This window comes from Phragmites australis, chromosome 15 (assembly GCF_958298935.1).
Source record: "Phragmites australis chromosome 15, lpPhrAust1.1, whole genome shotgun sequence".
Taxonomy (NCBI): Eukaryota; Viridiplantae; Streptophyta; class Magnoliopsida; order Poales; family Poaceae; genus Phragmites; species Phragmites australis.
The window spans coordinates 18,306,639-18,324,924 of NC_084935.1; the positions used below are offsets into that span (position 1 = coordinate 18,306,639).

Genomic DNA, 18,286 nt, shown 5'->3' on the forward strand with positions numbered 1-18,286 from the left:
GTCACTATTCATTGCCTGAATCACTGTTCACTGGACGGAAATTACTGTCCACTGGTCGGAAATACTGAAGGACCTGTAAACTGGTCAGAAATTACTATTTACTGGGCAGAGCACTATTTGCCTGGTTGGATCATTATTCATCTAGTCAACACTGTTCATCTGATCGTGTTACTGTTCATCCGGTTATGATACTGTTCACTGATCGTACATTAAATCAATTATCACTAAAATAGTCACTATAAATATGAAATCTTATCATTATCACTAAAATAGTCACTATAAATATAAAATCTTATCATCAGAAGTAGTACTTAATGAGAATGTAAACAAAGTAGTAGACATTATAAATTCTAAACAGACTTGTATGCTCTGACAACATGATTTTAGAAGTTCTTCCTCCTATTCCTTTTCTTGTTTTCTTCATTCCTGAGTTGCCTTGCACTCATGTTCTTAAAGCACTTACAGGATTGGGAACGAGCTCTTTCTCTATTGGTAGAGGATGTCATTGAGCTCAGATTTGGGTGTCCACTCCCCAATTGAAGGCCAAAGTTCTTGATATTATTTAAAGGAAAAAGTTCATTTTACTCCTCTAAACTATGTTAGTGATCCGGATAACCTCTTAAACTTTTAAACCGTCCATTTTACTCCTTCAAAGTTTTAATACCGGATCACTTAACCCTTTGTAGTGGTTTTTCTAAGTGGTTTTGATGACATGGATGTCATATCACCTGGTTTTTTCACCACATGGCGGCCACCTCGTCATCTTCCTCCTCACTCTCTCTCCTCTATTCCTTACTCATGCCCTCCTCTGCTCTTGTGCCACCGGCGTCGCCACCAGCACGTCCTCCCGTGCGACCTCCCTTACTGACTCGCTCGACACGCGTAGCCGCGAGCGTGTCGCGCTGCTCAGCAGGCCTAGCCAGCCGATCTCACCCGCGCGCTGCGCCGCCAGCCAACGCACCGCCAAGCTGACCCAGCTGGCCTCCTTCCTCCGCTTCCCCTCTCTTTTCTCCCTTCTGCCGTCCTGACAGCCCGAGGCCGCGCCACCGCTGGCCCGTGTTGTCCTGCCTTGAGCCGCCGCCCCGATCACCTCCGTGGCGCCCTGACCACCCTATGACCTCCTCTGCTTCGTCGATCACGCCCCAACCACCTCCACGGCGTCCCCGACCACGCCATCCTCTCCATTCGCGAGGCCCCAGGTGAGCACCTATGCCATCTGCACCCCTCCTCTCCCTACTCCCTTTCCACTTCCCCTCCGGCTCGGGCCACCACAATGCGCACCGCCTCCCGCCGAGGGCAGCCCACCTCGGGCTCCCTCTGAGGCCCCTCGGTCAGGGCATTGCCTCCCCTCACCGAGGAAGCTGCGAGCTCGCGTGTGCATGGGTTGGTCTCGCCGTCGGGTGCCATCCCCCTTCCCGAGCTCCGGGGAGCCCACCCTGGGCATCCCCTCCCCCTGCGCGCCTCCTGCCACCGCCCGGTCGAGCCGCCGCCTCCCCTTCTCTCTCTGCTTCGATGGAGAAAGGAAAAAGAGAAAGAGAAGGAAAGAAGAGAAGAGAAAAGAGAAAAATAAAAGAAAAGAAAAGAAAAGGGGCTGACGTGGGAAAAAACTAGGCGACATGACATCCACGTCATCAAAACCGCTTAGGGAAACCAGTGCAGGGATTAAACGATCCGATATTAAAAATTCAGAGGAGTAAAATGAGGTTTTAAAGTTTAGAGAGTTATTCGGACCACTAGCATAGTTCGGAGAAATAAAGTGGATATTTTCTTATTTAAAAAGGAAAATGGTACGAACAGACTGCACGAGTACCAACTATGAAAGATACGCTGAGAATTGCTTGGCCGCACTGCCCGCCCAACGAGCGAAGACGTGCCCCTCCGCAGCATGAACGAGGTGGCACCTCGGGATCCACAGTCCATGGTGCATTGGCCATTGGTGCGTGACATGAAAGCAAGGCAAGAGAAGAGAGGAGGGCAAGTCGTTAACAGCTTGCCACCTGTTTATCGGGGAGATCAAGAGCGACCGCCCTTATGCTATAAATAAAACATCATGAGCCCCTGTTTATCGGATCCCACGACTCCCCAACCTCCGCCATCCCAAGCATGCACGTCTCCTCCATTTCTTGGGTCTTCTCCTTTTTCTGCACCTGAGCAGAGCTTACACCAATACGTGTTTCCTCGCTTTGGTGGTTCCTCTGTTTGAATCGGTGAGTGCACTTTGCATTGCATCAGCATCACTCCGATTTTATTCAGGTTGCTTTTTAATGTCCACATTTGGATGAACTCAATCTTAATTCGTTGCACATGCGCAACAAGAAATCAAGGCAATGCGTGGCTCACTGCCAATGACTAGGTTTACCTGAGAAATTGTAGATTGGATGTTTTCAGATTACTTGGGTTTCTGTCTAGTTCTTACATTAGGAGCAAAGTAGATAGCTTCTTGGTTTTCTGCAGGAAACATGATCAGGAACAGGGAATAAAGCTTCCACCTTTATCTAAAAACATGATCAGTATCAGTATTGCAGATTTCATTCCCAATTATTCTATAGTTTCTGTCATCGTGAGGTCAAAGTTCAAGAAATAGGGTGATCAGCGTGCATGGTTGCTTTGGTCAACCAAGGTGATCAGACTACAATGCCTGTTCTTGGGTTCTGCTAAAATCTGGCCTCGATGTTCTCTGTTGATTTGACAGGTCAGTGCTGCCGATCCTAACTTCGCACAGATGGAGGGGACCGTGTTCACGCCCTCGCTTGAAGGAATGAAGCACGTCAAGTCAGAGAGCGGGGTGATCCTAACCAAGCCGTTCCTTGATGTATGCAAGCACATTCTCCCTGTGCTAGGTAAACAAGAGATGTTCCCATTCCTGCCATAGGTTTATGGGGGTTGTCCTTGATATGTACATTGATGTGGTTAAACCAATGACATTTCGATTAATGGATCGTTGCAGAGAAATTTGGATCAGCCATGTCTATTGTGAAGACTGACATTGGAGGTAATATCACGGTAAGACAATCGGTTTTCTCACTGAATGTTCCATATTTTCTTAACTACGTTAATTAAGGTCATTACCCTATTGATCTATCGGACAAACCTAATCAATGTGAGAGAGATTTCCAATTAGGTTAACATCATCTTGTTGCCTCCTTTTCCTTTCAATCTTGAAATGGTTGCCGATTTTTTTCTGTGCTAAAGCAGGAAAATATACTAGAAAATGATACATGTTGCATGGAAATTGCACAAAGAATCACGTCCAGTCGTTCTGGATCTTCAAGTATCTCTTTGACGAAATTTGGTCAAAGCGAATGGTGCTCCCTATGATTTATATCTGGCTCCTACTGCATTTTATGATAACACACTGTTGCTGTTGATATGCAGAGGTTGGAGAACAAATATTCATCTGATCCTTCAAAGTATGAGCAGCTGCACAACATGGTGAAAGTAGAAGTTAGCGCTAAGACAGCGGAAAGTTCTAGCAGTTGTGCCAATGGCCTTCTCTGGTTGACAAGGTAACACACCAAAATTTGCATATTTCAGTGATTTATCATCATATATCAGTATTGTTAATGTTTTGTGCATTTGTTTGTCAGAGCCATGGACTTCTTGGTTGCGCTGTTCCATAATTTGGTAAAGCACCCAGATTGGCAGATGTCACAAGTTTGCAGTGATGCATATGCCAAGACACTGAAGAAATGGCATGGTTGGCTGGCGAGTTCGAGCTTTTCGGTAGTATTCCTTACTTAATCTCCAAAGAAAGTTATATCTTCTGATAATCTGTCAAATACCCAGTCATTACTGATGATGCCATCTTGTGGAGTTTTATTTGGATTTGTTTGTGCTAGTCATCTAGGTCGGTAAGTCCTATGAAGATGTTCATCCTAAAAGTGTGGCGTTAGATTGATCATAGATTTTTGGTTCTTTACAGCGGTACAGTACTACAGTTAACTATATCTCTGGAGAATCCGAGAATATGCAGAAACTGTAATGAGTTATCCCAGATTGCACATTTTTCTTTGCTCTGCATTTACACTGCGATGGAGAGAACGAGAGATCTATGGTGCTTGAGATCTATGGTGCCCATGGACAACCGAAAATCGGAAATACTAGTTGTTAGGGTCGTTATCAAGAACCTTCGATGGCTCCTTAGCTTAATCAGCTCAGCCTCCCAAAGGCTCCGCTTTCCGAAGCTTCGGCCTTCCGGAGCTCAGTCTCCCGGAAGCTCGGCATCTCAAAGCCTCCGCCTTCCGAAACCCCGGCCTCCTTCGGGGGTAGGTATTATGATAATTACCACGGTGGATGTTTATCTCTCTGATAGGATAGAAAGTAGTTATCCGGGATAATGCCCTAGTAATTTATACAGATCCTGGATATTTGTACATTGTGATAACTTGTACGCCAAGCTACGCATGGCGCTATAAATAGGAGGCCATGGTTCTCTGGGAAAAGATGAACATCGCGAGAAAGAACACGTATCACAACGAACGTTGTGATACTCTTCCCAGAGTGATATATTTTCCTATTATCAATATAATCGTGGTGTTCCTTCCTCTCAAACTTCGTCTCCCAGCTTGAGTCTTCTCCTTAGAAGAAACTCTCGCCGTACTTACTGGAGAAAGACAAACTCTTACTCCAACAGTGGCGCCATCCGTGGGGATTCAAATACAGAAGTGCTAAGAGATGTAGGATACCACAAAAAAAAAAGACCACCAAGGCCACATCGGCAGCGGTCGAACCCCAGTCACGCCTGCATAGCAGTACAACCGGCTATACGCGGCCGGCACCGACAACGGCCCCCCAGCCGGGGGGAACAGGAACCTTACGGCCACCACCGACCCAACCATAACTACAGCTACAGGCGACACCGAAGGGTTCTCTACCCCGGGGACCGAGCAGCAGCTAGTCGAGGCCCTCGCTGTGCCCCTAGGGGTTGCAGCCAGCGCTACCGCCGGAAACACCGCTCCGCCTGAGCAGCAATCACGCTTGGTGGCACTCCTGGCACAGATGGAGGAGCTACCCTACGGGTCGAGCAGGAAGCTACCCACACCTTCACCGCCGCTTTCGGGACGGTCGGCGCGTTTTCGACCCAAGCTCTACAAAAAAGCGAGCCCCTTGGCTCAAGGACATGACCCGTTCGATCCCCGGAGCCCCGAGGCTGGTGTCGTGAGGACCTCCTACAGGACTATGACTCTCCCCTGCTGGCCACCCTAGAGGCTATGCCCTTCCCTGAGGGTTTTCAGACCCCGAAGTTGCCCATGTTTAAAGGCAATTCAGACCTCGACGAGTTCACCCGATCCTACGCCCCAGCCATAGAGACCAGTGGGGGTGGACCAACCATCATGGCTAAATGCTTCCCCCTTGCCCTAGAAGGGGTGGCCATACGCTGGTTCTGGGCGCTGGACCCCGACACCATTCACACCTAGTCCCAACTCCGAGACCTCTTCCACAGCAACTTCCAGGGCACCTTCATCGAACTAGTAACCTTCGGCAGTCTATTCACTATCAGGCAGGGGCCAGACGAAACCCTCCGGGACTACTTTCGAAGGTTCTCCCAGAGCAAAGCCCAGATTAGGGGCATATTAGACTCTTCGATCATCGATGCCGCAACCCAGGGCCTGGCCGAAGGCCCCCTATATGATCGACTAAATAGACGCCCAATACGCACAGTAGAAGTCCTCATGAGCAAGTTTGAGGAATCTGCATGGGCAGAGGAGGAAAAACTCCGTTGGAGGCGCTCACAAGCAGGCGAGGCTTCCTGTGCCAATTCCGAGAGACCACACTTGCAGATCGGATCGTCACACGCCCCTGCTCCCCTGACAAAAAGGAGCTTCGAGGAGGCCCTTACTGCCGGGTCCCAAAGAGGGCGGCAACAACAACGCTGAAACATCAGCAATATCAGCCCACGTAGTGGGGCTCAGAACCAAGGCCACCCCTGCGGAAGCGGCCGAGGACGCTCCGGAGGCCTCCTGGAGCGAAGCCACGCCCCAAACCAGCGTTTCGAGGAAGAGTCCTGGTGCACTCTACATGGCGCAGGACGAGGGCATAATACTGATAACTACCGAACTCTCACCACCTTCTGAGAGGAGTACCTTGGGAGGCAGGCAGGCTTCACCTCCAATGATGGGGCTCCCAAGGGGCGGTCCGAAGATCGTAGGCCATCGGCCCACTGACGGGTCAACCACCTGGCCTTACCTTCACCACCCCAGTCATCCCTAGAACAGTACAGTGACAAAGGAGCGTGGGGCAAACAAATCGTCCTCGCCATTACCGGCGGAGGGATCTCTATTGGCACTTCGAAACGACATCAGTGAGACTACGCGCGTGGGGTACACCACATCAGAGCGACTAGCATCCATCGACAGGCCCCCGATTGGGCCGACACCCCCGTAACATTCACCGTCGATGACTCTGAAGGGGTAAAATTTCCCCACTTCGATGCCCTGGTCATCTCAGCCAATATCGCCGAAGTCGAGGTCCGAAGAATACTGGTTCATGGAGGCAGCTCGACGGACCTCCTATTCGTGCATGCCTTCAACCAGCTCCAAATTCTGTGAAGCCGGCTCTCACCAAGGAGCAGACCCCTTTAGGGATTCAATGGGGCCCCCCTCAACGCCCTAGGACAGATAGAAATCCCGGTCATCTTCGGCGAGAGCTCTGCATCACGGTTTAGGGTTATCACCTTCGATGTCGTAGACGTACCGTATGCCTACAACGTCATCCTGGGACGGGGGACCTTGAACAAATTCAGAGCTGTACCCCATCACAATTACCTTTCCCTAAAAATACCCGAACTCGAGGGGCTAATAACCATCCACGGCGACCAAGACCTAGCTAGACGCATCGAGTATGGGCACCCTGCTCTGCTCCCCAGTCGCCATATCCACACTATGCCACAGGAGGACTGGAAAGATCCTCCGTCGTTGCACCCCGGGCACTGCTGCCCTCCGAGACCACAGCCAGAAGGGGACGTAAAGCTGGTCCCCATACACCAAGACCAACCCGACCTGACCTTCCAAATAGGGGCGGACCTCACCTCCAGGCAAGAAGCCCAACTTCTGGTCGTCTTACGGAGTAACCTCGACATCTTCGCATGGTCCCCGCAGGACCTCCCTGGAGTCGATCGCAGCATCGTCAAGCACTCGCTCCTAGTCGACCCAGAGGCAAGGCCCGTATGCCGGGGGCTTAGCAGGCTCTCTCTGGAGCGGACTGAAGCCACAAAAGAAGAAGTTCAGAAGTTGTTGAAAGCCAGTGTTATCCGAGAGGTCATCCACTCCGATTGGCTCTCCAACACCGTCCTGGTCAATAAACATAGTAGAAAATGGCGTATGTGCATCGATTTCACATCATTAAATAAAGTATGCCCCCGGGATCCATACCCTCTCCCCCGCATCAACCAGCTGGTGGATTCCACAACTGGCTATGAAATGCTAAGCGTCCTCGACGTCTACTCCGGATACCACTAGGTGTGAATGGCAACGGAGGATGAGAACAAGAATAGCTTCATTACCCCCTTCGGAGTATACTGTTATGTCCGGATGCCCTTTGGTCTTCAAAACGCCGGGGCACCTTCTCCCGCCTAGTACACAAGGTGCTGCAACAGCAGTTGGGCCGCAACGTCGAGGCCTACGTAGACAATATCGTGGTGGAAAGCCAACTAGAAGCCACCCACATTGCCGACCAACAAGAAACATTCAACAGCCTCAGAGCCGCTGGCGTATGGCTGAACCAAGAAAAATACGTATTTGGCGCTATAGGTGGAAAAATGCTAGGATATCTTGTCTCCCGAAGAGGCATCGAGGTCAACCTGGGCAAGATTCATGCTACCACAGAAATGTCACCTCCCGCCAATTCGAAAGAAGTACAAAGCCTGTCCGGCCGTCTCGTGGCTCTCAGTTGCTTCCTCACAAAATCTGCTGAGCACAACCTCCCTTTCTCTAAAACGCTAAGGGGCTCCGAGCCATTTAGCTGGACACCGGACTGCCAGCCAGTATTCGAGGCCCTAAAGGCATACCTTTCCAACCTCGAAACACTCGTGATGCCCCTCCCCGGTGAGGGACTACTGCTGTACCTATCCGTCTCCGCATCTGCTGTCAGCGCTGACCTGGTATGAGAGGAAAAAAGTAATGGTCGCCCCACTCAAAGTGCTGTATACTACGTCTTAGAGGCCTTAGCTGGGGCCAAGACACGCTACACTAAGCTAAAAAAAATAGCATATGCCCTGCTGATAGCCTCACGTAAGCTCCGCTACTACTTCCTTGCCTACGACAACACTGTCCCAACCTCGTACCCGCTTGGCGACATGTTTCACAACTTGGAGGTGACGGGACGCATCGGCAAGTGGGTGGTAGAGTTAGCCCCCTTCGTGGTAAGGTTTGTAGCCTGCACCGTCGTCAAATCCTCAATCTTGCGGACTTCATCACTGAATGGACCTTGGCACCCACCGAACCCACCACTACACCCACCCAAGACATCTGGACCATCTACATTGATGGAGCATACTGCTCCATAGGCGCCGGATCTGGCGCGGTCCTCATCTCCCCCACAGGCCAGCAGGTTCAATATGCTGCTCGCCTAGATTTCAAGATGACCAACAACATAGCCGAATACGAGGCCATCCTCTTAGGCCTCCGAAAGGCCCGAGCCTTAGGAGTAGCCAGAGTCATCATCTGAACTGACTCTCAGATTGTCACCGGTCATGTCAACAAGGACTTCCAAGTCTGGCATCTAGACATGATAACATACCTCAAGGCCATTCACAAGGCCGAGGCACACTTCCGCGGCATATCAATACGAAGGATACTGCCAGCGGACAACAATCAGGCAGACACCTTAGCAAAGGCTGTAGCCATGGGTAAAGACCCACTAATAGGCACTTTCCTTGAGACCCTGCACCAGCCGACCGCCAGAGCTCCTGACGAGACAGCCATCACCATCCTCCCCATCCAAACTGCAGACTAGAGGGCCCCCCTCCTATCCTTCCTGAGAGGAACAACAGAACCAGATGACCCAATTGCGCTCTGCCTCATCCAGCATCGTGCTAGGGGCTACCATCTCATAAATGACGCCCTTTACAAGACAGGTGTCCGTGCTCCCCTCCTTCGATGCATTACACAAGAAGGAACCGACCTCCTCAGGGAAATACACGAAGGCCTTTGCAGCAATCATCTGGTGCCTCGTGCTCTAGCCGATAAGGCAGTTCGCCAGGGGCTCCAGTGGCCTATGATCATGTCCAATGCAGAAGAACTCGTCCGCACTTGCTAAGGATGCCAATGGATGGGACATCGAAGCCACCAACCTCCAACCCCCTTGCAACTAATCGCCCCTGTCTGGCCCTTGGCTTGTTGGGGTATGGACCTCATCGGTCCATTTCCCCGTGCCAAAGGAAACCTTCAGTACGTAGTGGTAGCATTGGAATACTTCTCCAAATGGGTCGAGGCCGAATCCCTCACTGCAATCACATCAAAAGATGTCCAGAAATTCTTCTGGAAGAACATAATCTTCCACTTCGGTGTCCCATGACAGCTCACGGTGGACAATAGCACGCAATTCGACTCTGGGCCTTTTAGACAGTTCCGCGATGACCTTGGCATCGAATTATGCTTCGCAGCAGTTCGATACCCTCAGTCCAATGGATCCGTCAAAAGGGCCAATGGAAACATCCTCTTCAGCCTAAATCGCCGCCTCATTGGCTTAGCTCGAGGCCTATGGGTCGACGAACTAGCCAAGGTTTTATGGTCCCTCCGCACCGCTGTCAAGTGGGCCACCGGGTTCACACCCTTCCGCCTCCTGTATAGAGACGAAGCCATGACCCCCACCGAGGTCAAGGCCTGCTCACTCAGGGTACAACTTCCGCAAACTAACGGAGAAAGGAAGCTCTCCCTCGACCTTTCCGAAGGCATGCGCCTCCATGGCATTCATAACCTAGATCACTACATTAAGAAAACTAAGGCCTGGTACGATACAAGGGTTGCACCACAAAACTTTAAACCCGGCGAACTAGTGCTTCGACACGCCCTAGCCCCAGGAAAGCTACGCAACAAATGGGAAGGCCCATACCTGGTCCTCAAGTCTAACAGAACCGGCTCCTACCGACTAGCTGATACAGAGGGGACCCCATCAAACACAGTTGGAACACGGAGACCCTCTGCAAATACTATGTATAGAGAACCCCAGGCTTAGTCCTCTCCAAAGAAAAAAAAGACCCCCCAGCATCTTGAAGGCATAAGCCTCCATGCTGGACGGGCATTCCGTCCGCCATCTTTAAGGTCTCGCTAACCTACGTGGCAGATAGGCAAAGACCGCTCCAGCATCTTGAAGGCATAAACCTCCGTGTTGGATAGGAATTTTGTCCGCCATCTTTAAGGTCTCACTAACTTACATGGCGGATAGGCAAAGACCGCTCCAGAATCTTGAAGGCATAAGCCTCTGTGCTAGACAGGTATTCCGTCTGCCATCTTTAAGATCTAGCTAACCTATGTGGCGGATAGGAAAATACCGCTCCAGCATCTTGAAGACATAAGTCTTCGTGCTGGACAGGCATTCCGTCATCATTTGGGCATAGCAAACCTAAAATGGCAGATAGGCAAAGACCACTCCATTATCTTAAAGGTAGTGCCTTCATACCGAATAGGCATAACACCCCCCGTCATTTCTAAGGCCAAGTCGGCCTAACATGGCGGAGGGATAAACACCCCAACACAAGCACGACTAAAAGTCTCTATCACCTGACACTTCCGATGCCCCTCGATGTCTCGCACTCTGTGGACGCGGAGCAGCCACAGGATATGAAGGGGCTGGGACAAGGGGCATAGGCAAAACATCGGCGCGATTAATCATAAAAGAGGGGGAGGAAAAGAAATAAAAACAACAAGCTAACACAATGCAAGTTTTACAACATGACATACAAAGGATCTTTTTATAAAAGTTAATCACTGTACATCAAATCTATACCCAGCAAACTGGCTAGCCTACTATGCCCCCTATACCACTACGGGAAGACGAGGGTGCTCGACCGCCATGCCTCCCGGACACACTGCGGGACCTGGAGAGTCATCCACGATGACTGCGCATGGGAGCCCGACATGAGCCCCCTCCGCAAGAAGGGCTACTGCCCGAAATAGAGACTCAGCCTCGGGAAGACAAAGGATCCGCCGGGAAGGGATATGAGCCCAAGGCTGAGAAGTCCAGCTCTTCCTCTTCTTGCCTCGCCAGCGAGTCCTCCGCTGCATGTGCCTCCTCCACCTTCACCTCACCCAAGATAGACTTGAGGATTCCTGAGGGCACCCTTCCGTCAGAACCTCGGGGAAAGACAAAGCATCATAAGAAGCATGAGCCGGCAACCTCCCGAGCTGTTCGGGCGGCACACCAGTCATCTCTTGCGGTAAAACATACATCCGGAGCAGACACCGAGGGGATCCTCCAGCTTGACCTTAACCAAGACGTCGACGACCACCTACTGGTCAATACGCCCCTCGGGATCACGGGGCACAACTAAAAGACTCCGTCGATGAACGAACGGAGTAGAACCTGACGCACCAGACGCACTCGATCCCTTCCCACAGGGACTATCCAAGGTACGGACAAGGCCTCCTTCAGCCACGGGCTGTCATACCTGTACACCCAGAGCAAACTCCGATTAAAACTCAAAGGTGCAAACATTCCAGAAACAAGACAGGTAAAACACAGGAAGACAGGCGTGGTTTCCATCAAATAAAGGAAAGATTATATACATGAAGTAGAAGGAGGCAGTCAACATACTAGAACTTGACCCCCTCCTTGGGAAAGAAAAGAAAACAAAGACAGCCGCGGTAGAGCTACACCTTCAGGACATCCACGCTTGGCTCCGGCGGGGCAACAACGCCAGACAAAGCTCCTTCGGAGGGCCGCGAAGCGCTCGTAGACCCCGGTTGAAGCACCGGACGTCCCAACGAAGAACTCGGGCGAAGGCCCCCTGAAGCACCTGGAGTCCCCTGACCAGCCATGAAGCGCAATGTCATGCTCCAGCCATGCTTCTGCCATATGCGGTGACGGAAGCTCTCCGGGGCTGCGCAAATCTCCACCGGAGGTGTCTCTAGCTGGAAGGCCTTGACCATGGAGTCTGGCACCTGCTGCTCCAGAGCTTTGAAGGGACCAACCCCCGCCTGATGTAGCAGGGTTAGCTAAAGCGCAGTGGCCACACATGTGCTGGACCTCGCATAGACCTATGCAGCCCTAACCATAACCTTTACGGCGGACCGAAGCCAGAAGAGCAGCATGAACGATGCCTCTGAGTTGGAGGGCAGTGGTAGACATCGAGCCCCTAGGCCGCTCAAGGCATCAGAGGTAATTTGGGCCACCTCTGATGCAAGCATCGTTAACTGCTGGCACTCCGAACGTAGTGCCCCCTCCCATGACCAAACCTCCTCTAGCTCTCACCGCATATTTACCACCGCCACCCGAAGGGTGTCAACGTTACTCTCGGCGGACATGCGGGCCGCGTTGGCTACATCGGCAACCTCTTTCGCCTCTCGGAGGTCGTCGGCAGCCTTCCACGCCTCAGCCTCCGCACGCTCACAAAGCACCATCTCTTCATGAAGATGGCCCTCTGCGGACTTCGCTTGTTTTCGGGCCTCTTCCAAAGCCTGGCGCCCGCTACCTCCCAGCGCCCTCGTCAAAATTACTTGCTACAAGGCACCACAAAGATGGAAAAAGACAAGATGAGCTACTCACGACCCAACACCGGACCTGGCAAATCATAACTAATACTACCGACCTGAAGGGCTGCCACTACCAACCGTGCCTCCAGCTCCTCCAGGGGACGCTGGGCCAACGATCGCTCGACCTCTCCACTCTGGAGTAGAGAGGAGGCCACAGCGAAGGCCCTTGATGCCTCTGGGCATAGCACGAAGTCAACCGGGGTCAGGACCTCGAGGCCAGGGCCCCCCTCAACTTCTTCAAAGGGACTCTCGGCGGAGGGCACGATGCCTTAGGCACCAGCCGCCGTGGGTGGGCCATCAGCTGACTTAGGCCCCGTAGGAACAAGGCCACGTCCCCCGAGATGGCCCTTGGAGAACCCTCTGGAGGAGTCCCTGATCTTCGCTGGGCCTCCGGAGCCTCGAGGGGTTGAGTCAAGGACGCGTCCACCTCGAAGTTCACTACAAAAGAGAAACACAAATTGAGATCCCTACACATGACCAAAAAAAGGATATGACTAATGAAGCAAATCACACCTGGTTCCCCCAAACCTCTTACAGGAGGACTCGAAGCATCCTCAACATCCGAGTCAACAATACCGAAGTCGAAGTCCACAGAGGCCACGCCTCTCTGTTGGCTCTGTTCATGACCCACAATATCCGGGGAGGCACGATCCTTCCCCCGGTCATCACCGCCACCCTGGCCCTCGCCTCCGGATTGATCGCTCGCGCTCCCAACCCGCCTCAAGCGCTTCTTGCAAACTAGGGGCACCTCCAATGACTCAGCCGTCGAACCAGTATGCGAGCCTCTGGATGTTGAAGGCCACTGGGCCTAGAGCGTCCTCGCACGAATGGGGGGGCTGCCCGCGCTCGTTTTCCAACAACCCTAGGCTCCGGAGGATCCCACCATGCCGGAGCCCCCACACCAAGGTAAAACCAGACACAATTGTACCACTCCCAACTCCGTGCCAGGGCCTTCCGCCGCTCCTGCTCTGCGAGAGTAGGGGGGCCCAGGATCATCTCTGCGATCTCCGCCATGCGCTCCAGCGGGAAGCAGCTCTCTGGAAGAAAAAAGATGGCTCACATTGGCAGATCGAGAACCCAACTACAAAGGGAACTCACCAGTGCTGACGGCCAGACTGGAATACACCTTCGGCCTCTCTTTCGCACCTTGCTCAAAAATGCAATTCTAGCCTATTTGAAGGGGTCGGATGCACAACATGGTGAACTCCTCCATGAGGTCACGCATGCTCATCTTTTCGGCCACCCTCCGGAGAAGGGCCAGCCGTGAGGTGAACTGGTCATCCGTAATCCCTGTCTCCGGCTCGGAAACATACACGATATCCTGGTTCATGGAGAAAAGGGGCGATGCAGGGCCGACGCTATAGTAAAACCACTACTGCAACCAGCTGGTATACCACCAGTCGTTAATGGCCTTCGCCAGGAAGGCATCGTGATACTCCCGAAACTAAGGGGCCTCTTTATCCCCTCGATCTTGATCAACTTTGGCTGGCAGCTGGCAAAGTGGAGGGCTGCGAAGAAATCCGACCTCCCTTCGCACCCCTCCATCTGCATGGCCCACTCAAAGGTGGCTAGATGGGCAATGGCGTTGGTGTGAAGCTGTGAAAGCTCCACGTCGAAGTGGCGGAGCACCTCTTCAAGAAACGGCACCGAGGGAAAACCCAAGCCCGCCTCGAAGAAGGATTCAAACACCACAACCTCATGGGCCAGGGGCTTCAGGACCTCCTCGCCCAGCGAAGCCCGAGCGATAGCTCGGGAGGGAATCTTCCCCTCCCTAACCATCTGGTCGAGCTCCTCGTCACTGATGACAGATGCTCCCAGCACAGTGGTTTGCCGGGAGTGGCTTTTGATGGCACGCCGGAGCTCCACTCCTGCCGTCGGCCCCATCAGCAGCGGGAAAGCCAGTGCCACCTGAGGGTCCCCCACCGTAACTACTCTAGCCATCTCCCCTGCCGCCTAAGTTTCGGCTTCACTCGGGGTACTCAAGTCAGCCATATGAACCGCGAGAGGATGGCGAAAGGCGCTAGATTACGATAGAGAGAGAAGAGTAGGGATCAAAGGACAACTAACACAAGGCAAAAGGCACCGATAACAAAGGTAGATGAGAACGAGGAGTCAACGAAAGGGTTGCTCGAGGCAATCCCCCTCCTGCTACAAATAGGGAGCAACTTGCCCCCTCCAGGCGGCGGGCGCACACACCATCCTTTCGCTTGCCAGGCCAAAATCATGGGGGAACGAAACTGACTCCCTTGCCCCCCAACGACAAGATGACACACGTCCCATGCCCCGCCTGACAGGGCAGGACTACACCTCTCCCCAAGGTGCATTCAATGCCCCCTGTTGCCAACATCATCCAACATGCTGTTCCGTCACCTGAGCTAAACCGTCCCGGACAAGCCAAGCGATTCTCAAACCACGAGCCATCAACCACAAGCCAGGGACCGCCGGGGGCCCTGCTCCAAAGGAACCGCGGGCCTGACAGCTTCGCTGGCCGCCCTCGTGAGTGGCTATTGTTGGGGGTCACTATCAAGGACCCCCAACGGCCCCTTGGCTTAATCAGCTCAGCCTCCCAATGGCTCGGCTCTCAAAATCTTCGCCTTCCGAAGCCTCGGCCTTTCGGAGCTTAGACTCCCGAAGGCTCGGCCTCTCAAAGCCTCTTCCTTCTGAAGCCCCAGCCTTTCGGAGCTCAGCCTCCTGAAGGCTCGGTCTCTGAGGCCTCAGCCTCCCGAAGCCTCCCCCTTCCAAAGCCCCGGTCTTCCGGAGCTCAGCCTCCTGAAGGCTCAGCCTCCCAAGGCCTCGGGGCTTCCCACTGCCCGGGTCGGGCTCCCGGAGGTTACTGGCTGAGTCATCAAACCTTAGGAAAAATTTGCCAAAAGGGAAGAACAGGTTGTACTTTGCCTGCAAGGAGGTGACCGGCATTAAATGCCTAGGCTAGTGGATGCCACTCTGACACTCTGATATGATGGTACCTACTCTGACACCCCTGACAGTGTGGTGACAGAATGTGGTTGGCAACCGGCCCTCCTCCTTGAGGGGGCAGGCATCATGATAATTACCACGGTGGATGTTTATCTCCCTAATAGGATAGAAAGTAGTTATCCGGGATAAGGTCCAGTAATTTGGTCAGATCCCAGATATTTGTACATTGTGATAACTTGTACGCCAAGCTATGCATGGCCCTATAAATAGAAGGCCATGGTTCTTTGGGAAAAGATGGACACAGCGAGAAAGAACACGCATCACAGCAAACGTTGTGATACTCCTCCCAGAGTAATATATTTTCCTATCATCAATATACTCATGGTGTTCCTTCCTTTCAAACTTCGTCTCCAAGCTTGAGTTTCCTCCTTAGAAGAAACTCTTGCCGTACTTGCTGGAGCAAGACGAACTCTTGCTCCAACACTAATCTTCCTTTTACTTTGAAAGCATTTATAGTTATTCAAAGTGAGGGAAAATTCTCAATTTTGCTTGGGTCACTTGTGTCCCGAAATCATGCTTAGGGTTTTAGAAATTAGAAGCATGGAAAGTGGGATGTTAAGTTATTATCAGTAACAAAACAAGAAAACCTTTAGTGAAGAATGATTGTGCCATCATTTACAAATGGATACTTCCGTCTGCTATCTTATATGCCTTATATAATCTGTATGCCTCATGGTCAGGTTGCCACAAAGCTTGCACCAGACAGGAAGAAGTTCACGGAGATCATCAGAGGCTCAGGCGATATCAATGCAGACATTGAGAAATTCTGCACGACATTTGCCCCTTTGCTGGCAGAAAACCACAAGTTTCTGGTATGTTGAGTCCAAATTACTCGTGCTTCTGGTGTAATCAACTAAACATATTCAGTCAGAACTTGCCCTTATGATGTACTTGAAAAACTTGCAGGCTAGTGTGGGCATGGATGATCTTAAGGCATCTTGAACACTCCGTTGATCATACAACACTTCTGTTCCAAGTTTATGCAGAAATGAGCGATCGTTTTCGTTCTTAAATTTGGTGAGCAATGAGTTTGTGCTCTCTTTACATGTAATATGTGTTATCCCTTGCTGTATTTGTACCATAAAGAGTTGTATACCACTATACCATAAACTCAAGGACAATTAGAATTTCTATCTGATGACATGACTTTCTTTTGTACGCCAATTCCACTCCAACATCTTGTACAACATGCAGCTACTGGACAACACCCAAATCCATTCTGATGAATGGCTGATGAATGCAAGGCCTTAATTATACTGCTTTGAACCCCAACATCTTGTACAACATGTATTCTACCTTTGTACTTGAGTATGTATGCATGTAGTGAGGAAGGGTTAGGCACAACAAAGAATTGTGTTGTCATTTGCTGACAATGTTGATCAGTAACATTACTCTTCAGAATTTCAAAAACCCATACAGGTTGCATTATGGTGATAGCTTGACAATTTGCCTCAATCCTAAAAAGGGCATCAACAGCCTTGTTCTCCTTTCCTTTTCTATACTCCACCACATAATCCAGCTGGAGCAGCTTCAACATTAACTTATGTTGGATTGCTTCTGAGAGTCTCTGATGAGTAATGTACTTAAGACTTTGTTGATCAGTCCTAATTATGAGTCTAGAGCCCAAGAAGTAATGCCTCCACTTTTTCATTACCTCCAAAATAGCAAGAGCTTCCTTATCATAAGTGGATTGTGCTCGTGTCTTCTGATTGAGAGATTTGCTAAAATATGCAATAGGCTATCCATTCTGCATCAAGACAGCCCCAGTACCATATTCACTAGCATCTGTTTCAAGAATGAAGGGCTGAGTAGAACATTTGGTATGGCGAGTACTGGTGCAGAAATCAATTTGTTCTTAACCTATTCAAATGCCAGATCTTGTGCTGGACCCCATCCAAAGGAATTGTTTCTCAACATATTATGTAGTGGCCTATATATAATTTTGGATAAATCTTCCGTAGTAACCAGCTAACCTAAGGAAGTTTCTAAGCTCAGTTATGTTTTTGGGTGTAGGCCGCTCCTTTATTGCTTCTATCTTGGTCTTGTTGGTTGAGAGGGGCTGTTCATTTATTACATGCCTAAGATATTCAATCACCTTGACAGCAAAGGTGCACTTACTCCTCTTAGTCCTGAGCTGATTCTCTAGAAGGATTTGTAATACAGCAGCCAGATGATACTTGTGCTCCTTCATGGTTTTGCTGTGTACAAGTATGTCATAAAAAAATATTAGCACAAACTTCCTTAGGTGTTTAGAAAAATCCTGATTCATCATGGTCTAAAATGTGGCTGGAGCATTGGTTAACCCAAAGGGCATTATTAGAAATTCAAAATAGCCAAAGTGTGTTCTGAAAACCGTCTTAGGTATGTCATCCTCTTTCATGAGTATTTGATGAAAACCTAACCTCAGATCTAGTTTAGAAAAACAAGTAGCTCCTTGTAGTTCATCAAAGAGGTCATCCACCACTAGTATGGGAAATTTATTCTTGACAGTCTGCTCATTTCACTGTTTGTAATCAACACATGATCTCCATGAGCCATCTTTTTTTCTTGTCAGTATTGAGGGAGATGAGTATGGGCTTTCACTAGGTTGCACCAACCCTTGCTACATCATCTGTTTAACC

General features: G+C 50.8%; 1 protein-coding gene across 1 annotated transcript; it reads left to right on the top strand.

Moving 5' to 3' along the window:
* The first annotated feature begins 2,081 nt into the window (after positions 1-2,081).
* Positions 2,082-17,074, top strand: LOC133893360 (glycolipid transfer protein 1-like). The gene is made up of 7 exons (XM_062334362.1): positions 2,082-2,207; positions 2,693-2,840; positions 2,948-3,003; positions 3,376-3,506; positions 3,588-3,723; positions 16,346-16,477; positions 16,572-17,074. Exons 2-7 carry the CDS (start codon positions 2,723-2,725, stop codon positions 16,605-16,607), a joined length of 609 nt encoding a protein of 202 aa, XP_062190346.1. The 5' UTR covers positions 2,082-2,207; positions 2,693-2,722; the 3' UTR covers positions 16,608-17,074.
* The last annotated feature ends 1,212 nt before the right edge of the window (positions 17,075-18,286 follow it).

What these genes read in the sequence shown, in the direction of transcription:
- LOC133893360 (XM_062334362.1), top strand. Translation starts at nt 2,723, where the DNA reads ATGGAGGGGACCGTGTTCACGCCCTCGCTTGAAGGAATGAAGCACGTC. An exon ending in GGCCTTCTCTGGTTGACAAG is followed by an intron (nt 3,507 to 3,587) that starts GTAACACACCAA and finishes TTTGTTTGTCAG; the next exon opens with AGCCATGGACTTCTTGGTTG. An exon ending in CAGAAAACCACAAGTTTCTG is followed by an intron (nt 16,478 to 16,571) that starts GTATGTTGAGTC and finishes AAAAACTTGCAG; the next exon opens with GCTAGTGTGGGCATGGATGA.